At 40.5% G+C, this 17,070-nt stretch overlaps 1 protein-coding gene across 1 annotated transcript; it reads right to left on the minus strand.

Annotated features, from left to right (window-relative positions):
* Positions 1–5,578: 5,578 nt before the first annotated feature.
* On the minus strand, positions 5,579–11,135 carry LOC306932129 (E3 ubiquitin/ISG15 ligase TRIM25-like; the record flags this gene model as incomplete). Its single annotated transcript, XM_079513831.1, has 2 exons — positions 5,579–7,348; positions 10,886–11,135. The coding sequence occupies 2 exons, from the start codon at positions 11,133–11,135 to the stop codon at positions 5,748–5,750; spliced, it is 1,851 nt and encodes a 616-aa protein (XP_079369957.1). The 3' UTR covers positions 5,579–5,747.
* Positions 11,136–17,070: the final 5,935 nt, after the last annotated feature.

Here is a 17,070-nt window from a genome sequence, read left to right on the forward strand (position 1 = left end):
TTTTGGCATGCTGTTAGGTATGGTCCTAAGGTTTTCAAAAACCATCGCAAACTAATTTGGCTCTCCCCCTAGTGGTCGGTTTGCAACTTTGGAATGAAACAGGCATTTTAAGCTCCCGGCAGCCATCGTGGACACCATCTTGAAAACGATGCCTTTCAAGTTGTTTGTTTTCCGTAAAAAAATAGTATGTTATTTAGCACACCCAATGGTAACATAATCCATTGAAAAATCTCTTCTATCAATTATTTGGGGTTCCAACCATATACTGACATATCTAATAGTGGTTTCATTGCAAACCAACCACTAGGGGGCGAGCAATGGTTTTTGAAAACCTTATGCGCATACCTAACACCATTCCAAAATTCAAAAAGTAGTTACGAAGTGCATAATTGTTATGATTTTTTACATATTAAATCCCAGTTTATAGGCATTTTTGCTCATTTTAGCCAGCGTGGACGCCATCTTAAAAATGATGCCTTTCTGGTTGTTCGTTCTTATGTAGCACACCCAATAGTAACAGAATCCATTGAAAATGTTTTATCAATTATTTTGGTTTACAGCCATAGCTATACATATCTAATATTTGAGTCTGTGCAAACAGACCACTAGGGGGCGTGCCCAACGCGTTTGCACAGCTTTTTGAAAACCTTATACCCATACCTAACACCACGCCAAAATTAAAAAACAGCAAAGGCCAAATCGTGGTGATTTCTTATGAGTTTGCACCCAGCTATTATGAAATTAGCCAGTAACATGTTTTTGGAAGTTGCAGCCGGAGAGGCAGCATTAGCGCCTCCCCTGGTCGAATGTTGAATTAGATTTTCCCACTGACTTCAGTTTCTAAATAGAAATTAATGAACAGAAGCAAATTTCAATCTGGCCTAAACCATATCATTATAAATGGCTCCACAGTACCTCTCAGGCCTCCTCCATAAACCTCCTGTGACACAGAACCTGCGGTCCACAAACTTGGATCTCCTCTCTGTCCCCAAGGCAGTCAAGCGAACCTTTGGGGACAGAGTGTTCAGTGTGGCAGCCCCCACCCTGTGGAACTCTCTCCCAATAGAGATTTGCCATGCTCCAACACTGGACTCTGTTAAGGCTGCCTTGAAAAGACACTTATTCTCTCAGGCTTATGGCATATAGTTGTTGATTGTTGTTGGTTCATTAGTTATTATTATTATTATTATTATTATTATTATTATTATTATTATTATTATTATTATTATTATTATTATTATTATTATTATTATTATTATTATTATGAAATACAAATAATACACACAATTTCAATCTGTACAATAAAACTTCAATTAACATCAAGACGTGGCACTATAATATAGTGTTCATGTTCATGTTTAACATGGTACATATTATGTACCATGTTAAACATGAATAGCTAACATGTCATATATTTACAGTATATGACTAGGATTACTAGCTAACATCTCCAAACATTTACGACTATTCATAGCTTAGATCTATAACACATAAATAAAACTATAAGGACAGATGAAGTCTCAAGCTCTGACCACCTCTGCAGTGGGGCCATGTCAACCGCCTCATCAGGCTTATATGAGTTGTTAATTGCATGCTATGCAGAAAGTTAAAGTAGGAATGGCCTTTAAAGGCACACGAAGGATCTTGTTGACATTGCAAGAGCATTATAGCCAAACCATTCCCATGATACTTGATAGTGCATCTTGGAAATGTGATGTATGTCCATACCAGTGGCTAATGGCTATGACATAAAAATAGGCAGGGTGGTGGGATGCTGGGTTTGGTATAGTCATCACAGCATGACTTATACAGACAGATACATTATTTTAATATTCAGTGAGCATGGTAAATACGTAGGTGTATTGAAAATTGGAATAGGCCTACAAATACTCTACTTAAGTAAAGGTACCTCAAAATTGTACATTACTTGAGTAAATGTAATTAGTTTCTTAACCACTGGTATTTCGATCTTATTCTTCACACTTCCAATGCACTTCATTTCAGGAGGAAACATAAGCTTTAGTTCCCTTTTGGGGGTTTTGATGTTTTTGCAGTCAGGGTCAGTTCAGATAGACTGGCACTGTCTTAATGGCACTGGCTTCACTTTAGGAGCACTGGCACTTGACCACTCAACTTCCTTGACAGGCCCATAAAAACGTGTCTCACCTAACGTAACATAATTTCTATTCCTTGTGCTCATCACATTTCAGCATTAGGGGAGAGCCGCCCGCCATGATTGTAACACTTAATTTGCACATTTCACTCTTTTTCCCGGTAAAAGGAAGGAAGGTACAAATAACCCGCTGAGGAGGCGTCGAGGGAGGATGAGCAGGCGTTCTGTGTCACCGATGCGGTTTCCTGTTTCACCGCAGCGGGTAGAGAAAGCATGGAGCTCGGAGTCGTATGAAGGGGAAATGGCGTCAAAGGAATCAGACCGCAAAATTCAATGTGCAGAGGATGATACAGTATGAGAGGTTATCAAGAGAGGAAAAGGAAAACGAATGAGTTAGATATTCCAGGAAGCAAAGACAGCCAGAATGCTAAATATGTTGTTGGAATGAAAGCGGTGACCAGAACAAACGTAATTTTCAGCAATCAGCATGCAGTAGCAAAGTTCATAGGGGAGAAAGTTGGAAAAATACGGTCATTGAGAATTACAAGGAGTGGGATCGTGATAATTGAATGTGTATCCAATAAACAGATGAAGGATGTCTTGAGGACCACTGACTCTAGATATGGTATTGTTTGATGACGTTGATGGTGTGGTTGAGTGTAGGAGGATGACACGGTTCAGAAAGAACTGCCAGAAAGAATATATCTAGGATATAGCCTATCAGTTACAGAGTCAGGCCATATGAACAAGCACCACTCAGGTGCTTCTGTTGCCAGGAGTATGTCCACATGTTGCTGCGGTGTGCAGAGGAGTCAGGAGATGTGGTCAGACAGAATGCATTGAAAGGAAATGTGAGGAAGAGGAAGTACCAGAGAGGTGCATTCATTGTGAAGGAAGCCATGGTGCAGGAGCAGCAAGTTGATTAAGATCAGGAATGAAAAGAGAATATATCCTATGCTGAGACTGTGAGGAGACTGGATTCGGATGTGATTGTGAATGAAACAGTACAACATGAACCTGAGTGGGAAATTAAGAAAACAGATGAACCAAACATCTACTATCGTGACAAAAAGAGATTCCTAGCGTTCATAGCAATGGTCATGAACTGTGCTGTAGAAATTCCACGGACATCAGAGAGAATACAAATGGTGCTTGATGCAGGCAGAAGGTTCCTGGGTGTTGATGACATACGTGGACAAGAATTGAGCGACACAGACTCGGTAAAGTGTCTATACCTGAAGGTCCCTGGTTCAAGTTTCACCTCATGCAGGCTTAATTTAAATGGCTTTGCACAAAACATGACCGTATTAATGCATGTGTAGTGTACTTTTTAAAGATAACATGAAATGCTTCTTTGAGAGTATTTATGTTCAATGTATGACATACTTTGTTGTGAAAATATCTAATAATCTAAATCTCACAACTTTTCAGATGGCAACGCGTTGTGAGGTTGTAGATTGGCTATTTTCACTAGTTTCAGTTCCCAGGAGACATCAAATGTCTCTTTTGGTAAATGTTTTGTGAACCACTGATCTTAGAGTTAGTGAAACAGTAGCCTGGGTTGCAGCCTGATTTGCTGCGTTCTGCGGATTTGTAAATGTCACTTCGCTACTCAGTGTACTCATCTAGTAGACTAATGTAGTCTATACTGAGTAGCGAAGTGACATTTACAAATCCGCGGAACGCAGCGAATCAGGCTGGAACCCAGGCTACTGAAACAGGGGATTGGTTCATGACAGAAGCCAAGAGTTTGATGCTCATCGACAACAGACACCCTGAGGGTGGACAAATCTCTAGCTCCTGCTGTAACTTCTCATCGAGCTTGGGCGGCCAATCACGGTCCTGGATTCAGTGCACCCCGCCGCTGTCTGCCAAAAGCCAATCACAAACATGCCTGCCACCGACTAACAAGGAGCCCCCCCCCCCCCCCCCCCCCACCCAAACCCTGGCCCTCTCTGCCAAAAGGAGAAATATGCCTGTGACCAAGTTACGAGGAGCCCCATCCACCGTACTACGCCTCCGTCTGCAAAAAACAATCACAGAGATGCCTGCCACCGAAACAAGGAGCCGCCTCACCTTTCTAGGACAGCAGCCTCATACAAGATGGTCCAAATATGGTGAGGGTGGGTGGAGATGGGTGGAGGTGGTAGCCTGGCTAATAAGCCAGACCGAATCAGCCGTTGGAGTCTGGCTTATTAGCCAGGCTAGGAATCTTTCAGTCTATTGACCTTTGACCTTCTTCAGGCAGAATCAAACGCAGGACATAATTATGTTCATCACTTGATTGAAGGAATGTCCACACCTGTGTCGAAACAGGTCATTGAGAATGATAGCTCATGGGAGTTGTAGTCCTATCAGTGAACTACAAGTGTCCACTGAGACAGGAGAAAACATCAGGAAAACATTATTACATTTTATTTACAAACGGAGAAGAAAAAAATAAACAATAAACAAAAGACCAAATGCAATCTAATGCAAACATCAGGCACACAGCCATCATAAAGCACAGAGCAGATAGAATATTTAACATCAGGCACACAGCCATCATAAAGCACAGAGCAGATAGAATATTTAACATCAGGCACACAGCCATCATAAAGCACAGAGCAGATAGAATATTTAGTCATTAGTTTTTTAATTCAACACTCATGTTAAAATCCTCATTAAGGCTTTCTAAGGCAGTGGTTCCCAAAGTGGGGTCCGGGGACCCCCAGGGGTCCTTGAGGGAGTTCCAGGGGGTCCCCAGCTAAATGATAGTAATTGGAACCAAATGTACCCTGATGGGTCTGTAACTCTGAGAGTGTACAAATGGAACCAAATGGACTCTTGGTCTGTAACTCTGAGAGTCCGCGCTATGAGCTTGTAGATCTGCTATTTTTCAACAGCTAAAGTATAACATAATGCTTAAAACACCAAAATGGGTTCCCCCCCAAGAAACGGGAGCAGATTGTGAAAATAGCAGATCTACAAGCACAACTCCTCGCGTTCTCCAGATCTAATATATACACACACTGTCTATTATACACTAGTGTGTGTGTCGACTAAAACTATGACGAAAAATGTTCGTCGACTTTTCACTGAGGAAAACTAGATAAAAACTAAGCAATAATGACTAAAACTAGACTAAATATGTTAGGAAGAGACTAGTGGAACTAAAAGATATAAGTTATGCTTGGTGCCGCGCTATGAGCTTGTAGGTCTGCTATTTTAGAAAAATCCTGAAAATGTGCCTCAAATCTTTATATATTATTTCAGAGTTTCAGTTTTTAACTCAAATCTTTGCTTCTGGGGTGTTCCTGGAACAACATATTTTCAGATGGGGGTCGGCGGCCAAATACATACAGTTTTTGGGGTCCTTGACAAGAAATGTTGAGAACCACTGATATAGAAACATGAGGTTTTTCCAGAAAAAAAATACATTTTAAAGAGACATTTTTTAAATAGTCAGGCCTAAATGGGTTAATGGCTTAAATTAGATTATTAACCCCTTCAAGCCCCTATATACTTCATCATACGACGCATAGGAAAAAATAGCTGATCTACAAGCTCACAGAGCAGGCTGAGAAGAAAAACTATACAATAATGAGGAAACGATTATGATCTGATGACACGAGAGACAAAACAACAGTGTGATCTAGTTGAGCTCATACAACAACTCAGCAGTGGATCCAGATCCAAGCCCAAATCCAACATGGAGGTTGTGTGTGAACGTGGTGTGGACTGTGTGAAGGACAGTCATGGTGTCGTCAGACACACCGTAGAAGGACAGAGTACCTGCACTGTGGTCCAGGTACACTCCTACTCTGGAGGACACACGGCCTGGGATGGGAGTCCTAATGCCTCTGTGTATGAAAGTATAACCTCGTTCTGTACACTCTAAAGACCACGATTTATCATTGAATCCAAATCTACATTCAAACCCTGTTCTGCTGATATTTTTATGTGAGACTGCTATACAACAGACTCCACAGAATCCACTCCTCTCTACCTCAGAGTACCAGCGTCCACTCAGAGCCTCTCTACTCAGAACCTGAGGCCCTCCAGTGAATCTCTCTGGGTGATCAGGATTTGATTTTGGTTTCTTCGTCACTTTTACTTTTCTGTTCCCTTTAGACAGAGACAGGAAGCGATTGGCTGTGTTTGGATCCAGTGTGATCGGACGTGAATACTGTAAGAACTGAGCTCTGGTCTTGGGTTCTGCTGGTGTTGACAGTGAAACCAGTGGCGGATTTACCAATATGGGGGCTCCCAGCAAAGCTGAGGTGGGGGGGCGGAGGGTGGGCCGCGGGCGGACGGCGGGCGGGCGGCGGGGGCCCCCCGCCTCGGGGCTCTGCGCAACTGCGTGGTCTGCGTCGTGCAATAAACTGTCCCTGAGTGAAACATCCATTCTGTTCACTGCCTCTGAGACGTTTGTCCCTTCCTCTGTGAGAATGTCCTCCAGTCTGTCCCTCATCTTGGACACGGCCACAGTCACATCTTGTCTCGACAAGTGTCTCAGAGGACGGACATGGCTGCTGACTGGGTGTGTAGATTCACTGGTGGTTGAGAGGGAGGAGGTGTAACGCTGTAGAAAACGGATGTGATCCTCTGTGAGTGAGAGCTGCTCCAGCTCAGCATGTCTCCTCCTCAGTTCAGTGACCTCCTGCTCCGCACGCCTCCTCAGTTCTTCAGCACGACTCACTTGACGTTCCTGCTGGTCTCGGATCAGCTGCATCACCTCAGATCGTCTTCTCTCCATGGAAGAGATGAGCTCAGTAAAGATGGTGTCGCTGTCCTCCACTGCTCTGTCGGCACGGTGCTTGATGGACTCCACCTCCTGGTGAAGCCCCTTCACATATTTCTCTCTCTCCTGGATTCTCTGCTGGATGTTCTGCTGACTCCTATCGACCTCTTTCTGTCTCTCGGCCCGTTCTGCTGTGGCCAAGGTCGTATCGTGACCTTTGTGTTCTTCCACGGAGCACAGATAACAGATACACTGCTGATCGGTGCGACAGAAAAGCTTCCTCACCTCGTTGTGACGAGAGCAGATGTTCTCCTGAAGCTCTCCGGAGGCTTGGACCAGCTGGTGTCTCTTAAAGGCAGGAGACTGATAGTGAGGCTGGAGGTGAGTGTCACAGTAAGAGACCAGACACTGAAGACAAGTCTTCACAGCTTTCAGTCTCCTCCCAGTGCAGAAATCACAGGCCACATCTCCAGGTCCAGCGTAGCAGTGATCAGGAGGAGCAGCTTGGAGTCCTGTTGATAGATTGATGCAGCATTTATTTATCAATATGATAAAAATATATATATTTCATTTGTCTATGTGCCTGTGTGGAATCGTAAATATAGTCCATAAGCCATATCTGCAATATTCTGTCAATAATTAGACTCTGTGCTAATTTGATGCAGGTTAAGTGGAGACACATTGACTGGTCAGAATAGCTTGGTCTCTGAGAGCAATCACCTTGGAGGTTCTCAGTGAAGTACCCTGTGGGCAGGCTTTGTTCTAAACTGTTTGAGGCTGCCTGAGGTGTTGGAGACAACATTAGCATTCTTTTGTATCAAGAAACCTTGAAGGCACCAAATGTGTTTTTCAATCTCTATGTAAAGTCTAGACTCCACCTCTGTATTCAACTCTGTTGTTTTGTGAAAAGTACTATATATCATGTCCTGTTGTAAATGAAGAGTTACTACGGTACCCTCAAATGAATACAAACAACTAAATTATTACTGTGTAGCCATCATAAAGCACAGAGCAACTGTGTCAAAAGTAATAAACACTATACTATCATCTATTTTAGAAATGTGTGTAAATATCATCTATTTTAGACATGTGTGCAAATATCATCTATTTTAGAAATGTGTGCAAATATCATCTATTTTAGACATGTGTGCAAATATCATCTATTTTAGAAATGTGTGCAAATATCATCTATTTTAGAAATGTGTGCAAATATCATCTATTTTAGACGTGTGCAAATATCATCTATTTTAGAAATGTGTGCAAATATCATCTATTTTAGAAATGTGTGCAAATATCATCTATTTTAGAAATGTGTGCAAATATCATCTATTTTAGACATGTGTGCAAATATCATCTATTTTAGACATGTGTGCAAATATCATCTATTTTATAAATGTGTGCAAATATCATCTATTTTAGACATGTGTGCAAATATCATCTATTTTATAAATGTGTGCAAATATCATCTATTTTAGAAATGTGTGCAAATATCATCTATTTTAGAAATGTGTGCAAATATCATCTATTTTAGACATGTGTGCAAATATCATCTATTTTAGAAATGTGTGCAAATATCATCTATTTTAGACATGTGTGCAAATATCATCTATTTTAGAAATGTGTGCAAATATCGTCTATTTTAGAAATGTGTGCAAATATCATCTATTTTAGACATGTGTGCAAATATCATCTATTTTAGAAATGTGTGCAAATATCATCTATTTTAGACATGTGTCCAAATATCATCTATTTTAGACATGTGTGCAAATATCATCTATTTTAGACATGTGTGCAAATATCATCTATTTTAGACATGTGTGCAAATATCATCTATTTTAGACATGTGTGCAAATATCATCTATTTTAGACATGTGTGCAAATATCATCTATTTTAGAAATGTGTGCAAATATCATCTATTTTAGACATGTGTGCAAATATCATCTATTTTAGAAATGTGTGCAAATATCATCTATTTTAGAAATGTGTGCAAATATCATCTATTTTAGACATGTGTGCAAATATCATCTATTTTAGAAATGTGTGCAAATATCATCTATTTTAGACATGTGTCCAAATATCATCTATTTTAGAAATGTGTGCAAATATCATCTATTTTAGAAATGTGTGCAAATATCATCTATTTTAGACATGTGTGCAAATATCATCTATTTTAGAAATGTGTGCAAATATCATCTATTTTAGAAATGTGTGCAAATATCATCTATTTTAGAAATGTGTGCAAATATCATCTATTTTAGACATGTGTGCAAATATCATCTATTTTAGACATGTGTGCAAATATCATCTATTTTATAAATGTGTGCAAATATCATCTATTTTAGACATGTGTGCAAATATCATCTATTTTATAAATGTGTGCAAATATCATCTATTTTAGAAATGTGTGCAAATATCATCTATTTTAGAAATGTGTGCAAATATCATCTATTTTAGACATGTGTGCAAATATCATCTATTTTAGACATGTGTGCAAATATCATCTATTTTAGAAATGTGTGCAAATATCGTCTATTTTAGAAATGTGTGCAAATATCATCTATTTTAGACATGTGTGCAAATATCATCTATTTTAGAAATGTGTGCAAATATCATCTATTTTAGACATGTGTCCAAATATCATCTATTTTAGACATGTGTGCAAATATCATCTATTTTAGACATGTGTGCAAATATCATCTATTTTAGACATGTGTGCAAATATCATCTATTTTAGACATGTGTGCAAATATCATCTATTTTAGACATGTGTGCAAATATCATCTATTTTAGACATGTGTGCAAATATCATCTATTTTAGAAATGTGTGCAAATATCATCTATTTTAGACATGTGTGCAAATATCATCTATTTTAGAAATGTGTGCAAATATCATCTATTTTAGAAATGTGTGCAAATATCATCTATTTTAGACATGTGTGCAAATATCATCTATTTTAGAAATGTGTGCAAATATCATCTATTTTAGACATGTGTCCAAATATCATCTATTTTAGAAATGTGTGCAAATATCATCTATTTTAGAAATGTGTGCAAATATCATCTATTTTAGACATGTGTGCAAATATCATCTATTTTAGAAATGTGTGCAAATATCATCTATTTTAGACATGTGTGCAAATATCATCTATTTTAGAAATGTGTGCAAATATCATCTATTTTAGACATGTGTCCAAATATCATCTATTTTAGACATGTGTGCAAATATCATCTATTTTAGACATGTGTGCAAATATCATCTATTTTAGACATGTGTGCAAATATCATCTATTTTAGACATGTGTGCAAATATCATCTATTTTAGACATGTGTGCAAATATCATCTATTTTAGACATGTGTGCAAATATCATCTATTTTAGACATGTGTGCAAATATCATCTATTTTAGACATGTATGCAAATATCATCTATTTTAGACATGTGTGCAAATATCATCTATTTTAGAGTGTGCAACATGACAACTGTTTTAAAGATCTAAAATAAAGGAATTCAAATATCATCAAAGATGTTGCCTTTCATTCACTGAAGTGACTGAGAATTACTCTCATTTTGTTACTTCAGTAAAAGTATCAATACTACTGCAATGTGGAAATAATCGAGAAAGAAAAAGTTCAGAATTAAGAATTTACTTGAGTAGAAGTACTAAAGTATTGGCATCAAAATGTACTCGAAGTACTAAACGAAGAGTACTCATTATGAATGACATGTTTCATTAGTTTTAAAATGTATGAAAAATCTATTTTCAAATGGCCGAAATATGTTTTGTAATTGTAATACAAATATACAAAGCAACTAAAGTTTTCAAATAATTGTTGTGGAGTAGAAGTAGACAATATTTGTCTCTGAGTTGAAGTGGAATAGAGTAAAAGTATTGAAAAACCAAACTTGTACTTAAGTAAATGTACTTAGTTACTTTCCACCGCTGTTTTTGTACGTACATTTTTGTCAACGTTTCATGTGTTTATGGGTTCAGTAAATGTATATCTGACAGACAGGGAGCTGTTTTTACAAGAGAACTTAAAGGTCTCACCTGTCTTCTTCAGGCTCTCCACCACCTCAGCCAACATGGTGTTTCTCTTCAGAACAGGTCTTGGGTTGAAGGCGTGTCTGCATTGAGGACAGCTGAACCTCCCTCTCTGATCGTCCTGGTTCCAGTATCGCTCGATACACGTCCTGCAGTAGCTGTGTCCACAGGGGACAGTCACTGGATCCTTCAGTAGATCCAGACAGATAGAACAGCACAACTGTTCATGATCCACTCCAGCTCCCTGCTGCGCCATTTTACTACGACTGTCTGTCTGTCTGACTGACTAACTAACCGATTGAGTTCAGGTTGGTTAAATGACGTCAGAGATAACGCTAGGTGAGAGATCCTTTCTGGTTGGTTCGTACGGACAAAGCCACGTGGAACCCTGTCCCATGTAATTTATTGGGCTGATAAGAAAAGGCTTGGCAGGAATCAGCTGACTCTCTGCTGAGGTTCAAGGTTCAACTTTATTACCTTGAGTACAGCACATACATGAGATTAAATCATTATGATTCAACAATATTTCCCCACTCACTCCAGAGAGCCTGCCATCTAGCAAATTCCAGCGTTTCACCAGAGAAAAACCTTTTTTCTTTAAAAAAAAAAAATGACTTCATAGGCTAGCACAGGCAGACTCTTCACATACTAGAGCATGTCTGAAATAAAGGTCAGAGCTGAAATCAACATGTAAATATGAAATAAATGCTTAAATGTGGTACACAAAAGGTGTAATGTTAGAGATCACAGAAGTGAACCTTTCAAGCCTGTTTACTCAACTCCCTGTTTTCTGCGAGACATTACTCTATAAGCCATATCTCCAAAACTGGTGGGTCAAACTGAACAACCAATATGTCAATTTGAAGCTATGATTACCTGCCTTCATATGACATGAACAAATTAAAATTAAAACAAAATCCAATGGCAGTCCCTCAGTCAAATTTGGTCACAGATTTCCCCACTCACTCTAGAGGGCCACAATATTTCCACACTCACTCCAGAGGGCCACTATATTTCCACACTCACTCCAGAGGGCCACTATAGTTCCACACTCACTCCAGAGGGCCACTATATTTCCACACTCACTCCAGAGGGCCACTATAGTTCCACACTCACTCCAGAGGGCCACTATAGTTCCACACTCACTCCAGAGGGCCACTATAGTTCCCCACTCACTCCAGAGGGCCACGATATTTCCCCACTCACTCCAGAGGGCCACAATATTTCCACACTCACTCTAGAGGGCCACTATAGTTCCACACTCACTCCAGAGGGCCACTATAGTTCCACACTCACTCCAGAGGGCCACTATAGTTCCACACTCACTCCAGAGGGCCACTATATAGTTCCATGCTCACTCCAGAGGACCACTATAGTTCCACACTCACTCCAGAGGACCACGTTGCATAATACTGTCGTAGCAAAAATAGCCGATCTACAAGCTCAAAACGCGCCGCAGTGCGATCCGTTTTGAGCTTGTAGATCAGCTATTTTTGCTATTATTTGAATTTAAATCCTGAATTAATTGTTGCTATTTTTTAACCTGAAAAGTAACATTTTTATTTAGTTTCAAATGCCTTTAATTATAGTTATGTTAACTTTATGAACTAAATACAAATACATTGGACATTAAAAAAAAGACAATAACATTTGAATACTACTCATTAAGCTACTAATCTAAGGAGAGGGGAGGGGAGGGGAGGGGAGGGGAGGGGAGGGGAGGGGAGGGGAGGGGAGGGGAGGAGGGGAGAGGGAAGGGGAGGGGAGGGTTTTTGCAGCAGATTTTAGTTTTAGTCTCTTAAATAGTTTGAATTTAGTTTCAGTCACATTTCAGTCACCTGGAAGGTTTTAGTGTTAGTCTAGTTTTAGTCGACTAGATATCATAAGATTTTAGTCGACTAAATCTACAGTTGATTCAGTCGACTAAATGTTTTTTGTCGGGCCTTGATGCCGTCTTAATGACTTAATGATTTCACACTTGCTGAAAATAGCCGATCTACAAGCCCACAACGCGGCGCGACACGTTGTGAGCTTGTAGATCTGCTATTTTCAGCATGCAACCAAGTCAAAAATGACTTATACTGGATCTCTTGTCCACTAGTCCCTTCCTAACATTTTAGCCTAGTTTTTATTTGTTGACGAAATTGTCAGTATATTTAGTCTTATTTTTTAGTCGTCATAGCTTAGTTTTAATTTAGTTTCCATTTAGTTTTCGTCAGGCAGTTTAAAAAAGGCAGTTTAGTTTAGTTGAGTTTATTTGATCATCTTCACAGTAACAACACAACGTATTTGTTAACACAAGGTTACAATAACAAACAGGAACTGGAGGTGATCTAAAGGAATACGCTGAAGCTGAAAGCTTATAAATGCCTGTCCTACGAACATCACAATAAAACATCCCTCAATTGGTTAAAGCAATGGAAGGAATTACAATAAACACTCCAAACAATTTAATACCACCGTCAAGACGATTCACAACCAATTGACGAGATCCAACACCATACCCCACCACCAGGTGTCACCATATAGAGATCCACCAGGATCCCTATGAATTAATCATCATCATCATCATCATCATCATCATCATCATCATCATCATCGGTTAAATACAAATTATCTTATGAAATACTGTATTTAGCCAAAAGGACATGCTTGAACAGTATCTTGAATGGAGAGATGTGTCAGCTGTGTTTCACATCCTCGGTCAAGCCATTCCATATTTTCACCCCACAGACAGAAACACACATGATGCTCCACCAACATTTTTGGTCTTAGTTTTAGTCGAGGGAAACAACACTGCATCTGACAGGTTTAGGAAGAGCTTCTGGAGTCACACAAGTATAGAAGTGTAACAATAATTATAATAATTCATTTTATCATTTCAATCATTCTATTGCTGGAATCTTTTAGCCTGGCTAATAAGCCAGACCGAATCAGCCGTTGGCAAAAAAAAAATGGTCTGGAGAGGCTCAATTGTACGCCCATTTCCTACACCAGGGAACTGGTGTGGCCAATCGGGACACGGTATGCAATATGGGCGGGCTTTGGTACAGTGACATTCAATGCTTGAGACCTTTGACTGACAGTACCTCTAACCAATTGCGTCAAAGAGAAAATGTTTGAACCCACCCCCCGGGAAACAAGATCCATACACAGCATCTCCAGACTCAAATACCACACGACAGTGTGATTTGAGTCTGGCTTATTAGCCAGGCTATGGAGGTGGGTGAAGCACATTGTCACCTTTTTCATCCCGGGGCTGTTTGCATGCCTGTAGGTTAGGGTCAGCTATTTAAAATGTTCATTTTGGCCTGGTCTTCTGACTCTCAAGTACAATCTTCTATGTTTCTATGGCTTATTGTGCATATTGCATATCGTATTTTCGTATTGCTGCGTTAGTCGATATTTTTCATCAAGTTCAGTTCAAACAAACTGTAAATAAGGTGTTACTGTTTGAAATCCTCTTGCAGACAGTCAAGCATTTCAGTTTGTATACATCAAAGATGCGAATATAATGGATGCCTTGGCCTGGAGGAGAGGTCATCAGGTGGTCTCCAACCTTCTTAGAGTGTTTCAACCCTCAACCACTACACTCTCCAGTGTAGTGCCCACGGAGGGGCACCCCTGTGCGCAGCCATCACCGCGGCGCGACCAGCAACGGGAGGGAGAGCCACTCCCGGCCAACAGGGAAGTGCGAAAAACCTGCCGGCCAGGTGCAGCAAACCAGTGTCGACCACACCCCAGCGACCGCCGCGCCCAGGGCACCCAGGGTGCCCTGCTGCGTTTCCTTGCTGCGCTTGACACAGCCAGTGTGAAGGCAAACCACAGGAAATTAAATATGCAAGAATCCCAACTTCTCCGCCCATTCGCATCGAGTCTACCGAAGTTTTAGGTGTGAATGTGACCTTAGTCACATCTGCTCTGACAACATCTGCTCTGACAAACTGATTTACTATTCAGATGATGGAGAAGGAGAACCTGTGCAGGCGAACCTTGTTGCCTATACAGTACATTGACTCCCTCTGGGTACACACACACACACACGCACGCACGCACGCACGCACGCACGCACGCACGCACGCACGCACACACACACACACACACACACACACACACACACACACACACACACACACACACACATCTTGCCCAAAATATGGAGACTAGGTTGAAAGTTTAAGTGTGTCTGTGGGTTTTATAAATATTGAACCAATGAAAAGTATTAATAAGTTATTGTGACTAAATAAGAACCACACTGAATGCATTGGAAGATTTTTCCATTTCCTGAGGTTTTGGACATAGGATACGAGGATTCCACCAGACGACAACGATATGTAAATGTTAGCTCTGCATGGTCCATATAGCTCTAATGCTGTCGCAACGGCAGCAAGAGCAGTAAGGCTATGGACCAGAGCTATGTAAATTTAAGACTGTTCTCTAGGTTGATACAATAGAAACACATGGAGGAAAGAGAAGAACAAGTTGCTTAATAAGTGCCTTTCTCCAAAGCACTTTACCATGTGTAGTAATTTCACACAGTGATGTTGTAGTCTTCATTATCAAACTAGAAAAAGTGCCCTTCTGGGCACAGGTCTCCACCAGGAGGATAGGAGTGTGTGTGTGTGATGCTTGGCCTGTTGTAGCGCCACCATGAGGCTGATTTGAAAACTGTCAAGTGGCATTTCTTCCAAAGCCTAGTGGGAATATGCATGCACAGTTTCACCACAATCGGACGCTGCGGTGAGTAGTTGTGGCGATTTGTACAAAACTGGTACAAAGCGGGCTACTCCTGAAAAGTTTAGAAGCCAATCGTAGCCAATGATGGTGCATTATGAGAAATCAAACAAACCCGTCTTGATCACATGACTATGGAGAGCATGTGTACTGATTTGCGTGAAATTTGGATAAAATCTGAAGGAATAATATTAGAAAATGTGTTTTAAATATGTCGGCCTCCTGGTGGCGCTATAAAGAGCAGAAAAAGTCCAGGCAAAGGTTTTTCCTTGGCCTCTAGGGAGTTGGCATACACAGTTATCAACAGATCGTGCAGTTGGAGGTAAAAACACGTTTCGGCCAGTTATAACGCCACCATGAGGCTGAGTTGAAAATGTTCATGTGGCATTTCTTCCTCGGCCTAGTGGGAATGTGCGTGCATAATTTCACGGAAATCACACGATGTGTTCATGATTTGCAGCATTTTGTTTGAAACTGAGCACCAATCTTAGCCAATCAGGATGGAGTCTGAGAAATCTGAAAGACCCGTTTCGTTGAATGGCTCTAGAGAGACTGTGTACCAATTTGCGTGATGTTTGGACAAAATCTGTAGGTGTACTTTCCAAAAACATGGTTTGCACAAAGCGGCCTCCTGGTGGCGCTATAACAGGCCGTTCTGGAAATTTTGGGGCAGAGGTTCATCGTTGGCATCCAGGAGTGTGTGTGCAAAATTTGGCATCGACCGGGTTAACGGTGCCGGAGATTAGCTGTTCACAGACGGACGGACAGACACACAGACACACGGACGGACGGAGTGCAAAAGATACTCTCTCCCCATGCCTTCGGCCTGGTGGAGACAATGAGTGGAACATTTTTAATTCATTGTTTATAGGTTCAATACAAGTAAATTAATGTATGATAACCCTTCCACAGGAGTAGCTTTTTCATAGTTATCACACATTTTGTCATTTTCACTTTTACACCTACAAGGGCTGAAAATAACAGGGCCAACAATTTGTACCAGCCAGACATGTCAGACATAGCCTGGCTCCAGCCCTGAATCGCTAGCCATGCCCATTAAGAAAATATGTTCTGGCGATTCTGAATAATGAAGTGAAACGAAATGAAAATTCAGACTGAGTGTCAGGCTATGTCAGTCTTGTCAGACATGCTATTAGCAGCAAAGTTTACTTAATGTACTATCCAGTACTAAATATTAACCTATTCCAAATAATTTATTTGACAAGATATACTGACAAGACACCAAGTTAAGAAACACAGCACCCTGCCTGCACCCTCCCAGTTATACAGATGATGTTGATGCAGTCAGCAGTGATTAAATGTAATAGCCAGCCACTGGCAAGTTCACCTCATTCACTCCATACCAAGTACCACCTGGCTTTGCTTTGCTTTGCTTTGCTTTGCGCAGAACTGTGACGCAGGAGCTGGAACAGATGAACCTGTCCTGGGGAGAGGCG

The sequence above is a fragment of the Electrona antarctica genome (assembly GCF_951216825.1).
Source record: "Electrona antarctica genome assembly, chromosome: 11".
Taxonomy (NCBI): domain Eukaryota; kingdom Metazoa; phylum Chordata; class Actinopteri; order Myctophiformes; family Myctophidae; genus Electrona; species Electrona antarctica.